At 41.1% G+C, this 16,452-nt stretch overlaps 1 protein-coding gene across 29 annotated transcripts in view; it reads left to right on the top strand.

The window, feature by feature from the left end:
• NEO1 (neogenin 1) overlaps positions 1–16,452 on the top strand; it is a 279,790-nt gene that overhangs the window by 153,449 nt on the left and 109,889 nt on the right. For all 29 annotated transcript variants that reach the window (XM_040706582.2, XM_046898900.1, XM_046898908.1 and 26 more), the window contains one exon: positions 14,556–14,831. In XM_040706582.2, the coding sequence (XP_040562516.1) occupies positions 14,556–14,831 (276 nt within the window). The remainder of the gene's footprint in view (positions 1–14,555; positions 14,832–16,452) is intronic.

Consider the following 16,452-nt stretch of genomic DNA (forward strand, 5'->3'; position numbering starts at 1 on the left):
TGTAACCAGGAAGAAAAGCCCATGAAGCAATATTCTTTTGTTTCTCTAATGATGTTTGCCAGCCTTTCAAACAGTTTTTTTCCTTTGCTTAATAAATGTCTCCAGGTAATGAATTCTTCCTGACTAGTGCTGCAGCATCTCCCAGAGCTGCTGCTCATTGTCATTTATATTCAGATGTTGTTTCTATTAAGCTAGCTTGCAGCCTTGTGAAACATGGGGAATGTTGCAAATAAAATACTGCGGGTTTTTTTTTTTTTTTTTTAATACTTTAAAGGAGTGACTTTCAGAGTCTCTCTGAATGAGAAATACATTTCTGACTTCCTTGCAATAAGGACAATAAAAGCAGTTCTAGCACTTATCTCAGGCAATTACCGCCTTCTTACACTGCTGTTTTTGTGTTCAGTTCTGCTGCTTTCCACAGGAGGAGGCTCAGTGTCTTGCTTCTGCCCCACATGGTCATTGGGTTGGCTTAATGGCATTAAAAAGGAAGGTAGTCCAAAATGTCGTAGAAACTTCCAGTTCGTGTTTCCTGTGTCAGTGTAGAAAATGCTGCTGTGAATGGTGGTTTCTAAAAGGGTGAAATCTTCAAAAGCCTGGTACTAATTACAAATAAACCCTAGTGAGGTTTGTTTTTTTTAAAAAAAATCTATACTGGAAAGCCATAAACAATTGTCTAATCCAAGTTAATACAGATGTTTATTCCATGAATAGTTCTGTCTTCCCTGACATTGATCTGAACACGTGTATAGGCAGAGTGATCATCAACTTAGTGGGACAAAAAAGGTTTTTTGTGTTCTGGGCTAGCCACGTTCTGTTGGTGCTCCTCCTGCACTGCCTTCTGCCCTCCCCCTCAGCTGCAAACCTGGTCAGTGCCAAGAGCTTGGCCGTGTTAGGTCCTCCGAGGGCAAGAGAGAAGGGGCTGCTGAAGGTTTGTAGTGAGGGGTGGACTATTTAGCTTTACATGCACTATGTTGCTTTCAGTGAGCTCATTGAAATTCTGCAGTTTTATCAGGTGTGTTTTAAACATTCCTTTTTCCCCACCTTTGCTGTAATTAGAAGCTTTTGAGATGCATTAGCTGTGGGGATGGTTAGCGTGGTGAGGTCTCTCCTTGCTCTCAGGTAACAGTGGGAGGCAGCTCATTTTCTCCGTAATTGAGTGGTGTTATGTTGAATTCCGATAGTATGTGCTGGTGTTGTGCTGTGATGCACTTATTTCTTCAACAAGGAATATTATGCACGTTTTAGCTACCACTTAATCATTAAATAACTTCATTACCTGGAAATGACAAATTCTGATGAGTAAGAGAGGCCAGGGCACAGAAAAATCAGTAAAACCAACTGGTGTTGCATCACATATATGGTGTTTTGAGCTTTTAATCTTAAATAATTGGATTTTCTCTTACATCTAAGAGATAATGCTGAGCAATCTACCTGTAGTGCATCTGCTGTAAACGGGCTGATAAATTTTCATAACTTTGTGAATGATTAAAAAGACTCTCATTATAATTTGATGAGTCTAAAACCACTGAACATTGGAAAGCAACGCTCTTGCCAATATGACGGCAGGAATTGATGATGCAAGGTGCTGCAAGGTGACAGAGGTGCTTAGTCAACCGCTGCATGAAGAAACCCAACCAAACACACACACTGAATACCTGTGTGGAGTGATTAGACAGTGACTGAATGCTTTTTGTTAGAGAGCTGCTTTCTTGGCTTCTCGCTTCGATTTATGTTTGTGACACAATGCTATAAACTTGTCATGGTGTGGGGAAATTGATGGTGGCATGGATTGGCAAGTTTGCCGTGCGTTTGACAATGTGTTTTTAAGGAACCTTTTCCATACGCGCGAGCAGATGAGAAGCCTTTGCTCTGCAGGTTTTTGCGAGTGCACCATCAACATTTTTGTGTGGCAGCCCTGGGATTCCTAAAGAAGTTGATCATTTCCTAAGGATTACAGCATGACAAATACTCTGATCAATACGGTTTGTCTGGAACCTGAAATTTCATGCTATTGCAAATGGATAGTACATTATTTACCATTCTACCATGCTTCCGGTAGGAAACCTCTGGTTGTTAAACTTGCAAACAGCAGGAAACTTGTTAGTTTTCTTCAGTGATCAGCAGTTTCAGGATACATTTGCCCTTTTCCCAATGAAGTCTGTGTTCCTCTAGTTGGTTCTTTCCAGCAAATGCTGGTTGAGATTGTCATTGCCTGTGTTTCTTTCCTTCGTTGTTTCTTGTTGTCTTGCTGTGCAAGCAGAGCCAGTAGAGTGCTCTGAAGTGGATTTGTGAAACTCTTGATTTATTTTTAAAAGTAGTTGGTTTTTTTTGTTGTTCCTTACGAGCTGCAATGTGACAGCATCAGCATCAGGGTGATGGAGGGAGATTTTGAAGGATGGCAGTTGTATAACCATCTCATTTATGGGGGTTGCTGTTACTAGGGTGGGTTTGAACTAGGGCAAGTCAAAGCAAGTGGCTAATATATGTAAAGCCACGAGATCTTTTTAATCAGTACCTTACTGCAGCATGCTTTTTAATTGGTTTTTGAAATGCAAATCTGGCTTTGATACTGAAGTGTCAGTTATGCCTTAAGAAGGGTGAAGGGTTGCGATAGCTTTTGTGAAACAATTGTTGTTCTTTTTTAATACCATTTTTTTTCCAGAACTGTATGTGTAATTTGTCTTGGAAAGAGAAATTCCTGTGTATTTTAGTGAAAAATATGGTGATACTAACTTAAAAATGCTCCTGTGGCAATCTTGTCTTCCCCAGTCACTCTTTATTACTCCTTTGTTAAAGCTTTCATAAATCTTTTATTGAGAGAATGGAAATGCAGAGAACTGAAAGGTGTGAAGTGACAGTGGCAGTTTCATCGTAAGGATTTATTGGTTTTGTATGGCCATTCAGAGACTGTTCACTGAAATATTTATTTCATCTACTGTCTTTTTTCCCAAGTGAATCCATTTGTTTTTTGATTCCCCTTCTTCCGTTTAGCTTTGTATTTGATTGCACTTGGCTTTGAGCTTTGTGTGTAGTTTGCTTGGTTGTAATGAGTTGCTTGTGTAAAAGGTGCCTGTGTGCTGCCTTGAGGCTAACGTCACGTGGATCTGACTTTCCTTCTTTTTTCCATTCCTCCTCCCTTAAGTACCCCCTATTTTAGATGTATTACTCCTCATTTGGATCTTCATAGAAATTACATTTTCAAACCTTCATTTTAATATTTTTAGAAAAAGCACAGGCTGGTTAGTGAGCAGGAGACCTCAAGAGCAGCAGCAGAAGGCTGTTAACTGTTCCCTAACTTGTTTGTAACATTACACAAACCTGTCAAAAACTGAGACGACAAACTGTGGAGCTGCATTTGAGTAATGTGATTTGCTTCTTATCAATATATCAGAGAATGGAGAAGAATTTCACTTGAGAGATTGTTCCCATTTTTTGTCTCCTTCTTGCCTTTTTAAAGTTTTATTGCACCTTGAATTTATCAAGTTCTGGGCTTCCAAATGGAACTGCTACTGAAACGAAGGAAGGCCTGGATGAGGCACTGCTGCAGCTCCTAGTGTAATGTGGTCTGGAGGAATTCTTGGATTTTGAGCCAGGAGATGCTGGTACATGAGTGTGCTTCTGTTGCTGATTGCACCATTTGACTACAGGAAGGACCTCCATGCTTGGCCCTTTCCTCAGTGGGTAAAAAGACAATTTGTCTTCAATAAATCTAGATAACTTTTTGTAACATAAGATGCTGTGAAAGAGGAAGACCATGTAGGAGCAAAAGAAGTCTTGCATCCATTTGGCGTTTGGATGGGACTCAGGAGGTGCAGCTAAGGCCAACAAGAATCTCTGAGCTCCCGAGCTGGGAGCGCCTGGCGGTGTGCAGGCTGCTGGGGCCTGGTGCTGCGAAGATTGTATCTTAAGTGCTTTGTTTTGCTGGGTTGCACGTGTGTGACGTTCCTGAAGGGCAAGAGAAGCATAGGCAGTGCTGAGCAGATACGCTGTGTGCTTCTTCCAGCTCCTTGGGGGTGCAGTTAGGAACTGCTCCACTTTCTTGGTTTTTTTCCTCAGCACTATAGCATATTTCCCTCAAAAGAGGAGGGGAAGGAGAGGCTTTCTCTTCATGCATAAAGAGCTTTCTGTCTCTTTGAATTGGAAATAACCTAGGAGCATAGACACTTCAGTGGAGAGTGCTTAAGAGCACTTAACAAATAAAACTAAATGACACAGGTGATAATTTTTCCTTGCAAAACTGTGTTTTATGTGGAAAAAAGTATCTGCTTTTTTTTTTTTCCATTTCATTCTATAAACGATCTTAGATAAAAATGCATTTCATTTCAAGGATGGGTAAATGAGATGGGTAGTTCTTACTAAACTGCATTGTATAGACAGATTCTGCCAGCTGGTTGTAGAAACGGGACGGTTGTTGTACCTCCTATCTCATTCTGAATTCTTCTTTAATAGCAATTAGATAGTACTATTCAGTACAAAAATGCCAAACCAGCATTTATTTTCTAGAAATGGTGAATGCAATGAAACTGAGCCTGCTCAGAAAAGGGGAGGGATTGCAGATCCTTTCCGTAGATGAGAAGATGGAGGAAGAAGGCCAGATGGGGGAACATCAACTCCTGCTGCCAGCTATCCAGCCCACTCATGATGGAGGTCTCCTTGCTGGTGGTCTGTCCTGCTGAAGGTGGCTGTGGGAGCTGATCTTTGTGGGTCTCGAACGCACAGTGCCAAAACCTTTAAAGCCTCTGGTCATTCGTTACGACTATTAGGATTATTCTCTTAATTAGGCACTCTCTTAAATTCAGCAATCCATTTAAACCTGGAAGATTAGTTTTTATCAGTTTACCCGTTGACAATTTAGACTGTTAAGGATTAGCCTTGTAATTAGCGAAGAAAGTATCCTTTAGCACTGGTTAGTGGACAAAGTTGGCTTTATATTTATGTACTTTATAAAATAATACATATCTTGATGCAAAAAAGTTGGATTTATAATGGATTGCAGTACCCATTCAAATCTTGATCTATGCTTTTGAAAATATAGAAGACAGTATGGCTGATCTCTAGGGAAGCATGAGTGCTGTGGAAGGGAGCTTTGCTCCTAGATTTTGTTTTTCTAAAATCACTAGGGCTTATAGTAGATGAGCTGTTGATGAATGATTCTGTATGCTTGTACGAAATGGAAATGGAGAGCGTATTGATGATTCATCAGCACCCTGAACAAGAAGGTTGGATGGATGTTGTTTACATTGGCCTTCTCATTTGTTAATATTTTCACTCAAATGTATATTTCTCCTTATTTATGTTCTGTGTGTCAGCACCAGCAATCCCTTTTGTAATTCTGTTTGACAAGTTCTGCAGAGATTGCTCACTCCAAATCCCAAAGTGTCAGGCAAGCGATAGTTACATATGCAGCCTGTATTCTTTTCTAACTGTATCTTAAAGTAGGGGATTCAAAAAGATATTTCAGCTTTACTCTGACAGACTGAAGGTGATGGATCTCTACAGTGGCATTGTTCAGACTTTAGATCAACTGAGCATTGCATTTGGAAAATGTTAAGAACTTGTACTGTCACACCTACCCAAATGCAAGCTGACAAAGGCAGTTATGGCTAGGAACGAGGACAGGACAGGTATGTATATAATAAATTGTGTGGTTTTTTTCACGGTAGAAATTCAGAAGGAAGCTTAGTGACAGTGCAAATGAAGGAAAATGGAGGAATAGATATTTAGTAAGAAATTACTCATGGAACTGTGCGTCTGGCTGATTTCAGTGATGCTGAGGCGTTGGTGATGTTCCTAAAGTATAGGGCATGTCTCATTATTCACGTGCTCACACTGGAAATAAAGAAAAACAAAGCCACCTTCCCTCTTTGCATACGTTATTATTCCCCTTTTCTTCAGGGGCAGCGAGGGGAAACGTTTCTCAATGTGTAGGTCTCTGTATGGTTGCTGCCCATCCCTCTTTGATACCTGCTGGTTCCTGGATTAGATACACCGTCATTCTGCTCTTCTGTAACTTTTCTGAAATTGAACACATTAAAAATGGAGCCAAGAGAGGCTTTATTAGGTAGAGACCTTTACAGAATTCTCTCTGATATGATGAGCTTAATTGCTAGCAGCTGTCCATGATTCAGGGATCAGTGGTGCGTTAATCCACATCTTTGTGGTTTTTATCCTGATCCCTGCGACTGATCAACAGTTCTGGTACATAATCTGCTAGTTACATATATATATTTGTAGTGTTCCTTCTCCTTTCTGCCATGCACATCTGTAGGCATCCTCTCGTTCAGCTGAGGGCTTTACATTCAGGTTCTTCCTCCTGCTGCGCTTGTCTCGCGGTGTGTCAGTCTTTTTGCTATTTGTTAACTCCGTATTTTTTCTGTGAATTTTTTAGTTTCTTTCCTATCTCTACATGTCTTTCTTCAGGCACCTGCTGCCTCTGACAGTCTGCAGAGTTGCCTGCAAAAGTTCTACTGATCTTCCCTTTAGTTCTGTGCGTTAATCTTCTTCGAATAGCTTGTTCACATAAGCTTTTGTAATTGCTAGCCTCACTTGGATATGAAATTATTTAACCTGTCAAGCTCTTCTCTTTCACCGCGATACTCAGATCTTATTCTTCTTTTGTTATAGCTATTGATTTTGTTTTAGGAAGAATTGTGAGCATGTGGTGTTTTTATCTAAGATCTTCAGTTGCTCAAGACCTGAGGTTTCTTAAATGAGGTGGTAATCTGCATACACTGCCTTAGTGTCTCTTAAAATCCTGCAGTGCCTTCCTTATTGTCCTTTCTGTTAGGATAGTATCGAATGACTTATTTCATTGGTTGTACCCTCTCCCTTCATTTCTATGCCTTCAAAATGTCTACTTCCATGTTTCTTAGTGTTGGCGGTTGCAGAGCAGTCTTACAAGCACTGTGAGGCTGGCTGATCCTCGTTCTGGTTTGTGGCCTGCTGCTGAACAGACTTCTACAGCTCAGAAAGGACAGCTGTGTTTGAGCCGCGATAAATACATTTTCAGTACGAGATCATTGATGCTGGCAGCCTCCTTGACTTTTTCCTTCCAGCTCAAAACCTCTTCATTCTCACAGCCTTTCATTGTGAACATGCAGGCACCAGGGGTACGTCCCCGCTCAGAGCCAGCTTTACCTGCCCATAGAATGCCCTCCTGCTGTTGCCGGAGCTGCAGTCTGTAGCATCACATCAGGTGCAGAGCCCAGTGGACATACGCTCCCAGTTTTGTTGGGAGCCAGTGCTCCAGTGGATATGCTATCAGGATGTACGGCATGTCTGCTCTTTGTTTCTTGATCCATTTTAATATTTCATTATCCACGGGACTTCTGTCAAAGGATGTGTTTGGCAAAGTAGCACCATAAAGTGACTCGTAGTCACCTGACCTCTCTCTTGCTCAATATTTTGCTGCCAGTCACAAGTCGAGTAATTTCACTAGGATTATCTTCTTGCATGTTGTACCATTTCTGTTCATCAAGCTTTCCTTGGAGTAGTCAGCTGACACATGAGGTTGTCTCCTGGTTAGAGTGCAAAGAGCTGCTGTACTTTCTTAAGGAGTTAGATCTTATTTCCTTGTTTCCAGCTGTGGGCTGAGGTCAGAAGGTACCCTTAGTGTTCTGCTTTGAAATCAGAATTGATCTGTAGTACCATCATGCATTGAAGTGATGTAAAGTGACAGTTTTCTCTACAGTCCACATGGTTATGTTCTTATGCTCTTGTATTTCAGTTTGGTCTTCCATTATGTCAGACTTAGCAAAATGATATTACTTAATATGTAAACGACAATTTGTATAAACACTTTTGGAGTATTTAGATGCATTTTACAAGTCAAAGTATCTTCTTAAAATTTGGTGCATATATTTTTATTAATTCCTGGCAAAGCTCAAATCCAAATCTGAGAGGCTTAATGGCAACCTGAAGAAATTCATATAAGCAGACCCTCTGCTCCAGATGTGATCCATTTTGCTCTGACTTTCTGTCTAGTTTCCTTGAGCTGTACTATCATAGGATAGCCGAGCCTGGAAGGGACCTGAGGAGATCTCTAGTTCAATTGCCTGTTCAAAACATGTCTAATATACCACAACTCTGCATGTACGTACATTATATGTGTATAGGTACATCTGTGTTTATGTTGTTATCTAGAGTGACATTCTCTCCTTTTTCCCCTCCTTATTCAATTCTGGTCAAGCCATACCTTTTTAAATCGGTACCAGGCAAGTTAAGCATGCCACCAGGGCTGCCTCTGATGGTCAGAATTCTGAGAGTGAGCTGAAATTTCTCATTTCTGTTTTCTATCCCACATGCTTCTTGCTTTAGGTTAGCCAATGAAGACAGCAAATTTTCTTCTTTTGTTTCCAATTCTAAGAATACTCCATATAAAAACATCAAGTCTTAATTCAGGTAATGCTGGACTACTGTTCTCCATGGATGTTTTGTAATTATGAAGCCTGAGGTGTTTGCTGGAGAGATTGAGGGAGTGCCTCCTGTTAACAAAAGTGTATTTTAAAGCATTTCACACCTCTGCCACTCAGACAAATGATGCTGAATAATCTGTAAGCAAAGGGGAAGAAAAGAGCTGTAATAATTTAATGAAGTGTCCACAGATGGCTGGACTTATTAATTTTTTAACAGGGTTTGGGTGCGAAGCTGATGCTCGAACAAAATATGCGGCATCTTGAAGATCCGCGGCTTTGCTGGAGGATAACAGATGTTGTGGCGATTTTAACAATAGGGTCTCATGTTGCTATCCTCCTCCACCTACTGCTGTTGCTAAAATCACTGCGTTTCCCAAGAGGCTTTTTTAATAAGCAGAGTAGTAGCAGAGTTATCAATTTGCCATGAGTTCAGATTTGAATAGGGGAAAAGAGAATGGGAGAAGAAATGAAAATTTCTTAAATCGTCGTTTGTTTAATAAATCTGTCTCTTTGTGTCTGAGCAGAGCAGAGGAATACGTAAGAGTTGTGATTTGCAAGCTGCTAGCGGTGAGATTTGGAGGCAGTACTGCTGAAGCTGGGTAAGGCTTGGGTAAGGCGAGAGAAAGTCAAATGAGTTATGAACAGCAGAGGTTTTCCTGGGGGGTATTTGGGATGCAGCAGCTTGGGAGAGCTTGTGGCTGCTCCTTGTTCTGCTTTTTCCATACTACAGTAGAAATAATCAGGGGAAACTTGCTGAGAGCATGTGGATGCCATAAAAAGTTTGAAACAGGCTTGGTGAGACATGTAACTGCATAAAGGTGTAAAGTTGAGTGTTTTATTTAAAATTGTTCAGTTCTTACACAAAGTACTGTGTTCAATTCCAGTCTGTAGAGTAGCAATAGAGGAGCTCGAGCACATGATGAAAATACCTTTGTGGATTTGATCTGCTGAGATTGTACCCATGTGGGTAAAGGTATACAAACCTGCCACAGGAAGGGCAGGAGGGAACTCCTCTGCAGCCTTCAGTTGCTCTTGAGAAGAGCAAGTTGGTTTCTTTTTTTCTTACTTCTGTTTTGCAGTCTTGCTTGGGCAAGATTGGTGCCAAAAGGTTAGTAGGATTCTAAAGAGGATTAAACGTGTGCATGGCAATAGCATCTACATCAAATAAAACTGGACATTTACTGGCTGCTGACAGCACGCAGGAAGAAAGGGAGCATTTACTCTCAAGCTAGGGAGCATGTTGCGTGAGCAAGTAGTTGAGTAACTGTTGATTATGGACCTTTTTTTCCTTTCAGCCTTCTTGAAAATGATTGGCACTGTCCGTGGTTGCAGAGGGACTGCTGAACCCAGATAAGCATCTGGCTCAGTGTAATGAATTCCTCTTCTGGAAAATACAGGAGATGAAATACTGGCTCTACTGAAGGCAGCAGACTACAGCCAGAATTTTCACCATCTGTGTTTTCCAGGAGCAGGGGAGTTATTGCTCTTCCAGGCACTGCGCTGCTTTTTCAGAGATCAAGACAATGGGCCACAAATCTCAGCAATGCTTAGGCTGGGAATACAGTCTGAATGGAACGAATTTGCATTAAGTAGATTGTTCATTCACATTCCTACCGTTGCTTTGGTCTTTTGGTGAGGTAGAGACAAAAGGGAAGGAGAAAATAGGGCTGGAGTTGCTCCCCCCCCCCCCGTGCCCCCATTGGCATTGTCCTAGTGCAAAATCTGAAGTGGTGCCACACATGATTTCTGCTGTATGCATGTGAGAATCACACGATTGCTCACGTGTTCTCCTGCCAGTTTTTAGAGAACGTTCCAAGTGGAAAATCATCCTCCCAAATTGAGTTTATGAAACCACATTCCTGTTTGGTCAGAAATATTCTCCTTCAGCGTCCTAAAATCGATCATAATACATTTGTGCTGCTGTCGGATGATTAATGTACATACAAACATGTAAAAATTATCTTTAATATCAGAACTCCAAAGTATCATTTATCATTACATTCATTCAGTAAGTGATGGAGTAATATCTCCATCTGAATGAATGCCTTGCAACATGTGTGTGAAGAATGGGTGCTCTTTTCTCATCAGAAGTCTAACTAATTTTCATTATAATAGATCATCCTGCTTTGTCATGTTGATTGAAGTGACTGGGAATTAGAAATCATTATGGGAAAAATGTATCTTTTTAAATTTAACTTTGAAAAATAGTTTTAAAGGTGTTTCTAATTTAAATAGACTGAATTAGCTTTCGTGGTAATGCATTTTAAAACTATGGAGTTGGAGAAATGCAGGGTTACAAGGAACTGGGCTGGTATGCGAGAGTGGAAAAGAAAAGCTCTTTAACTGAAGGACTGAGAGCAGGGTATTTCTGGGAGTGTGCTGCTACGAGAAGGTATGCCAGTACTCTGGGCCTCTTACTGCACTTATAAACAGGTCTCAGAGTTAATTTAATTAAGACTTATATTTAGAACATTTTATAATACATCATTAATGTTTTGTGGTTGTCTTTGGTTAAAGCAAAAGGGTCCTCCTACACAACGGAGACTTCTAGGCAGTACAAATTGCAAATAATGATGGAATGAGAAAATTACTCTTGAGACAAAATTATGACCTAGGTTAAAATTATATGTCATAAAACCATACCACGTACGATCAAATAAAGATTTTACCGGTGTTTAAGGTGACCTGGAAAATGAACTGTGAGTTCGTTGCTGCTGAGTAACGAAACCATCTGAAGTAAAGCCTATTTAACCTTAATAAAGAACCTGCCCACAACAGAACAGACAGTTGCCCAAAAAGTAAGCAGTGCTAATAAGGGATTTAAAAGAATGTATAATTGGACTTCATGTTAGAAATTGCAGGGCTTTTGTCTTCCAGTAACATTCTCATGTGTTCCATAGGTTGCTGATGTAACGACTGTACAAGTGCTGGTTGTGCAGGGTGAGGAAATGGCAGCAGCTCTGACAGAATGAGAAGGTTCGGATCTCTTTTCCAGTCTGTAAGAAAGAACTGGCTTAATTTGCAGGTCTGTTGGTAAAGATTTCTAATGAGGCGTGAATTCAGGGCTGGTACATTCTTCTTGAAGAGTAACTGATGTAGAGCATGTGTCCCAAAAGGGAAGAGGTGAGCCTTAGACCAATTAGTCTGATCCCAACACTGTGCCCTTTCTAGGGTGATTTTGAAGGCTAGGCTAATTAAGATGGAGGAAAATGGAAAGAAGGCTAAACTGTACCGTGACTTTTGACAGTGGTTTACATCTAGGTCTCTTGATGAAGCAATTGATGGCTTAGAGCTGCATAATACGATGGGCATGCTGGAGCACAGACTTTTGATACGCTAGCCTGTTAGATATTATAAAAGGTCAAAAGAATGGAAATTGGAATGTGGCTATTGAATTTGATAAGAATCTGAGATAGTTATGAAAATGGAATGGTTCATATTAAGAGGGAAATTACAGAATGGAGAGATGCCTCAGAGACAAGGCGGAGGGAAGGTAATGTTTAACATCCCCATTACATGTTTTGGTGTAAAAATGAAGAACACGGCTATGAAGTTTGCAAGCATAACAAACTGGGGAGATTTTGTTACACTTGCTGAAGCCTCCTTAGTCTCACAGGAAGAATGAAAGGATGTTATGGAGTGAACAGTGGTGGAGCTCAGTAGCACAGTGTGCAAAGTCGTGCAGGTGCAGCAGTGTCATCGATATTGAGACAAAGATTGGTCATTTTACAGAGGGAACAAGTCTGATATTGGTTGATTGTGAGATGACAGTCTGCTGAAGTGCAGAGAACTAAAGTGATTGGGAAGAGAGAACTAAATGCATTGGGAAGATATTTGCAGGAGACTCAGAAGGAATATTGTGGTATGAAGTTGGATGTCTGTGATCAAACACCCAATGACAACAGGCGTTTTGATTTGTGGTCTCTTGTTCTGTGGGTGCTGTGGTGGTGGGTACCACTCGAAGCAAAGGAGCTTCACACTGAGTTTGAGGAGAAAGTATTTCACTGTGAAGACGAGCAGTTCCGCAACAAGTTGCCCAAGAGGTTGTGCAGTGTCTGTCCATGAGAATTAGTGGAATATGAGTGGAAAAATCCCTGAATAACCCCCTCTGTCCATGTAGCTGAACCTGCTCTGATGGGGTTCCTGCCTACTGCAACGATTGTGAGTCTTTAACGGGAGCAAACTTAGCATGGCTGTGGGAATGAGGAGAAGAAACCAAAGATGGTAGCTTCATTAACTGAGCAGAGGAAGAGCTGAAAGAAGCCAAGGTTTCTATTCATCTGTAGAGGGTGGGAGTGATGGGTAAATATCAAATATCAAGGATGCAAAATAATTAATATTAAAACAAGGTCAAGATCAAAGGACTTGAAGTTGGTTATAAATACATGAGGAGTGGAAATGAGAAACTTTTCTTCTCTGAGAAGCTGTGGGAGGAGACTCCAAAGGGTTCTCCGAGAGGGGGGAAGTGAGGAACGTTTGGAGGTGAAGCTGTGTGAGGGAGCAGTTACATGCCTAAACAGAGGTGATCCAGATGTTGGAAATGCAAAGTAGTAGCACTCTGTGCAGATATTCTCAAATCTGTTTTATTATGCCCTCTCCTCACCTCCCACCAGTTGTATACGTTTTATGTAGGTTGCTCCAAAAGTAATCTCAGATAAATGTCTCGTGTGGCTGGCTTTGATTGCAGAACACTGGAGTTAGTGCCTTTGGCCTGGTTCAGTTTCATTTTTTTTTAATAGAAAATATAGATGCTAAAGTTGTGTGAAAAATATGTGTTAAAATTTGTACTTAAATGGGTGGTAATAATGAAGAGTTCTACTGTCCAAGCAAAAAGTGTTATTCTTTCAGGTGGGAAAATTGTGTATATTGACATGAGATGGTTCTCCCACAGTGGAGGTTGGTGAGTATAGACAAATGCAGGGGATGAAGTGTAAGGTTTGAGCAGCAGTATGTAACTGACAGGCTTTGGATCGTAAAGTACTTTTCTAGGGAGTGAAGGGAACAGAGAGTGGTCCCTTGCCCGTCCCTTTTCTTTGTCTTCACATTGAGGAACCAGGCAGTATTTTTTTTCTACACATAGATGTTTTAATATCTGCTTCCCTGGTCTGAGTGGTTGTGCTTGGATGCTCCAATTCGTGCGTCTCGGTCCCACTTTCCATCTCCTGCACTGAGGGTGCACAGTGCGGTGACTTGAAAGGAAAAGGCATAAAATCAGCTTGAAGCAGGGAGGGAGAAGGGAAAGTAAAATGTCGATATTTTTGACAGGCTGTTTCTTTGGCAATATTAATCTTAAATGTGAGTTACAGTTAACCGAAAGACTTATTTAGGGACTGTTGCTGCAGTCAGGCAGCTGAGGGGCTGCTTCTCCTCATGGTAGCCACTGTCTTTACCAGCACATGGGCACCTGAAGTGAAGGCTGAGCCTTTTGGAGGCCCCGAGTCTTCCTCTTGGAGGTTCTGCTGGGTATCCTTTGTGGGAGATTGGCGTGGGGGTGAAGGTGTTCTGTGCACAGAGCTGCTGCTGTGGTGTTGTGGCTGTAGCTTTGTCTTGGAAAGAGAATTGATCTTCAACTGTACTCATGTGTAAAAGGTCAAGATTTTCTTACGGAAAAATGCAATTTTACCTTACGGTACTGTAATTAAGGCTTCTGGGAGCTGAGATCTTCAAGGGATATCATTTTTCCCATTGAATTTCAATGAGATTTGGCCCTTCAGTGCCCTCAGGCTTCTTTCTGTGGCCTGGTTAAATTACACTGAAGGCAAACCATGACTTACACACAGCTGGTAAAAGTTTTACAAAATAATTTTTCAAATTAGATTCCTAACTGCTAATTTTGGTAGTGGAAGCCTAAAAACACAGGGGGAAAAGAACAATTTGTAAGTACTCCAGTAGGTGGTAAATTAAGATGTTGCCTGTAAACTTCAGTGGAAGGCATACACGAAGTCACCTTTTCCACAGCATCATCTGTTCCTTGTTACCACGTCCCAATGCCTTTAAAGATTTTTAGGGTTGGAGAGCAACTTAATTTTTTCTTTTTTTTGGGAGAAGAATATTGATGAATCTTCATTTGGGCTTCAAAGCTTGGATGTGACCTTCAGTAATTCTCGTCACTTCTCTAACTTCTGTGCTTCCTATTGGCAGGTCTTCCCAGGTTCACCAGCCAGCCGGAGCTATCGTCTGTCTATAAAGGAAACAGTGCAATCCTGAACTGCGAAGTGAACGTTGACCTCGCGCCGTTTGTGAGGTGGGAGCAGGACCGGCAGCCCCTCTCCCTGGATGACCGTGTCTTTAAGCTGCCGAGCGGAGCGCTTCTTATTGGTAACGCTACCGATACAGATGGAGGATTCTATCGCTGCGTCATTGAAAGTGGTGGGACCCCCAAATACAGTGAGGAGGCAGAGCTCAAAATTCTTCCAGGTATTAATCTGTCTTGTTTGTTTGTTTGTTTGAATAAATAAAAATTAGCCATACCAGTAGGAAAGGTCACTATTGGTGATGGGTGGATGGTTGGACTGGGTGATCCTGTGGGTTTTTTCCAACCTTGGTGATTCTATGATTCTATGATAAAAGCAAACAAACTTACATTTACAAGAGTACTTACAGAAAGGAGCAAGTGAAAATCCTCTGTGTTACCTTTTTGTATGTTTAAAGTCAGACATAAGGTGCATTATGCAAGCTTTTGTTTCCAAATAGCTTAAAGTGTTTGCAGGCACTCAAACTGCAGCTTTTTGGCCCTTGAGAATCATAGAATCATAGAATGGTCTGGGTTGGAAGGGACCTCAAGGATCATGAAGCTCCAACCCTCCTGCTGCAGGCAGGGCCGCCAACCTCCATATCTAATACTGCCCAGGGCCTCATCCAACCTGGCCTTGAACACCTCCAGGGATGGGGCATCCACAGCCTGCCTGGGCAGCCTGTTCCAGCATCTCACCACTCTCATAGTAAGAGAAGACTAACCTATATCATGCAGCTGGACAACAGAAAAGCAGAATCAGTAATCGCTGTCCTAAGCTCATTGCAGTGTTTCAGGATGGGTCAGGCATACAGATATTTCTGCTGTATTTCATAGCTGCAGTTCCATTGTGACAGGTTACAAACCAGGATTTGACTTTTAGCATGTAGGTGATGGGGATTTGTAGGTTTCTGAGGCTTCAGTCCCTTCTTTAAAATACTGTTGAATTTTCCAGCAGAAATTGTTGTTTAGTCCCTTGTTCTTTGGGTGCTTAGCTGGAGCACTTTTAATGATTTCAGTATTTGGGAAATTCTGATTCTTACAATGTTAGACCCTTTTGGGAAGTTTCCAGATCCCAAAAAATGGAGGACCACAAATGCCATTATTTTGTAACATTTAGCTATTGTTACTTGCCTGTTGCTTTGAAATATTTAGTTTAGTTTAGTTTTTTTTTTTTTTTTTAATAAGAACAGAAGTGCATTTCTCAAACTTCAACGCTCAGTGCATTCTTTTTCTAATGACAGTACTGCACTATTGTATTATGAGATGCTCTAACACAGTTTGGAAACTCGACCAAGAATAAGACGTGAATGGGAATCGCTCTTTCCCAAACTAGGGAAACATGGCTTGTGTTTTGCATGGCTTTTCTTAATAATTTCCAGAGCTTCATGTTGCCTCTTCTGATTTACTCTCCCTGTTGGGATTCCGATGCAATTTTTACTGATTGAGGACTGCTAGAGTGCGTTGCTAAATTTTCCATCTTTGGAGATTTCCAGGGCTAGCCTAGGCAACAGTGTGATTCACCTGACGTAGCACTGCCAGCAGTGGACTTTGAAGCAGGTGGTTGCAGTAAGCATCTTCAGAGGTCCCTTGCAATTAATATTTCTGCTGCTTACAACAGTGTAATTTTTTTTATTTTTTATTTTTTAAGTGCCAATTTAAAAATACCCCCATGATGCAATTGCAACTGTTTCCATTTTAAAGTTGAGGCATCTGCTGGGCTTTATTTAGGAAATAAATTATGTTTCAAGCAGAAACTAGTTTCATAAAGTTCTTCACTTCCTGGGGGAAAAAGGGTTTATCTTG

This window comes from Gallus gallus, chromosome 10 (assembly GCF_016699485.2).
Source record: "Gallus gallus isolate bGalGal1 chromosome 10, bGalGal1.mat.broiler.GRCg7b, whole genome shotgun sequence".
Lineage (NCBI taxonomy): Eukaryota > Metazoa > Chordata > Aves > Galliformes > Phasianidae > Gallus > Gallus gallus.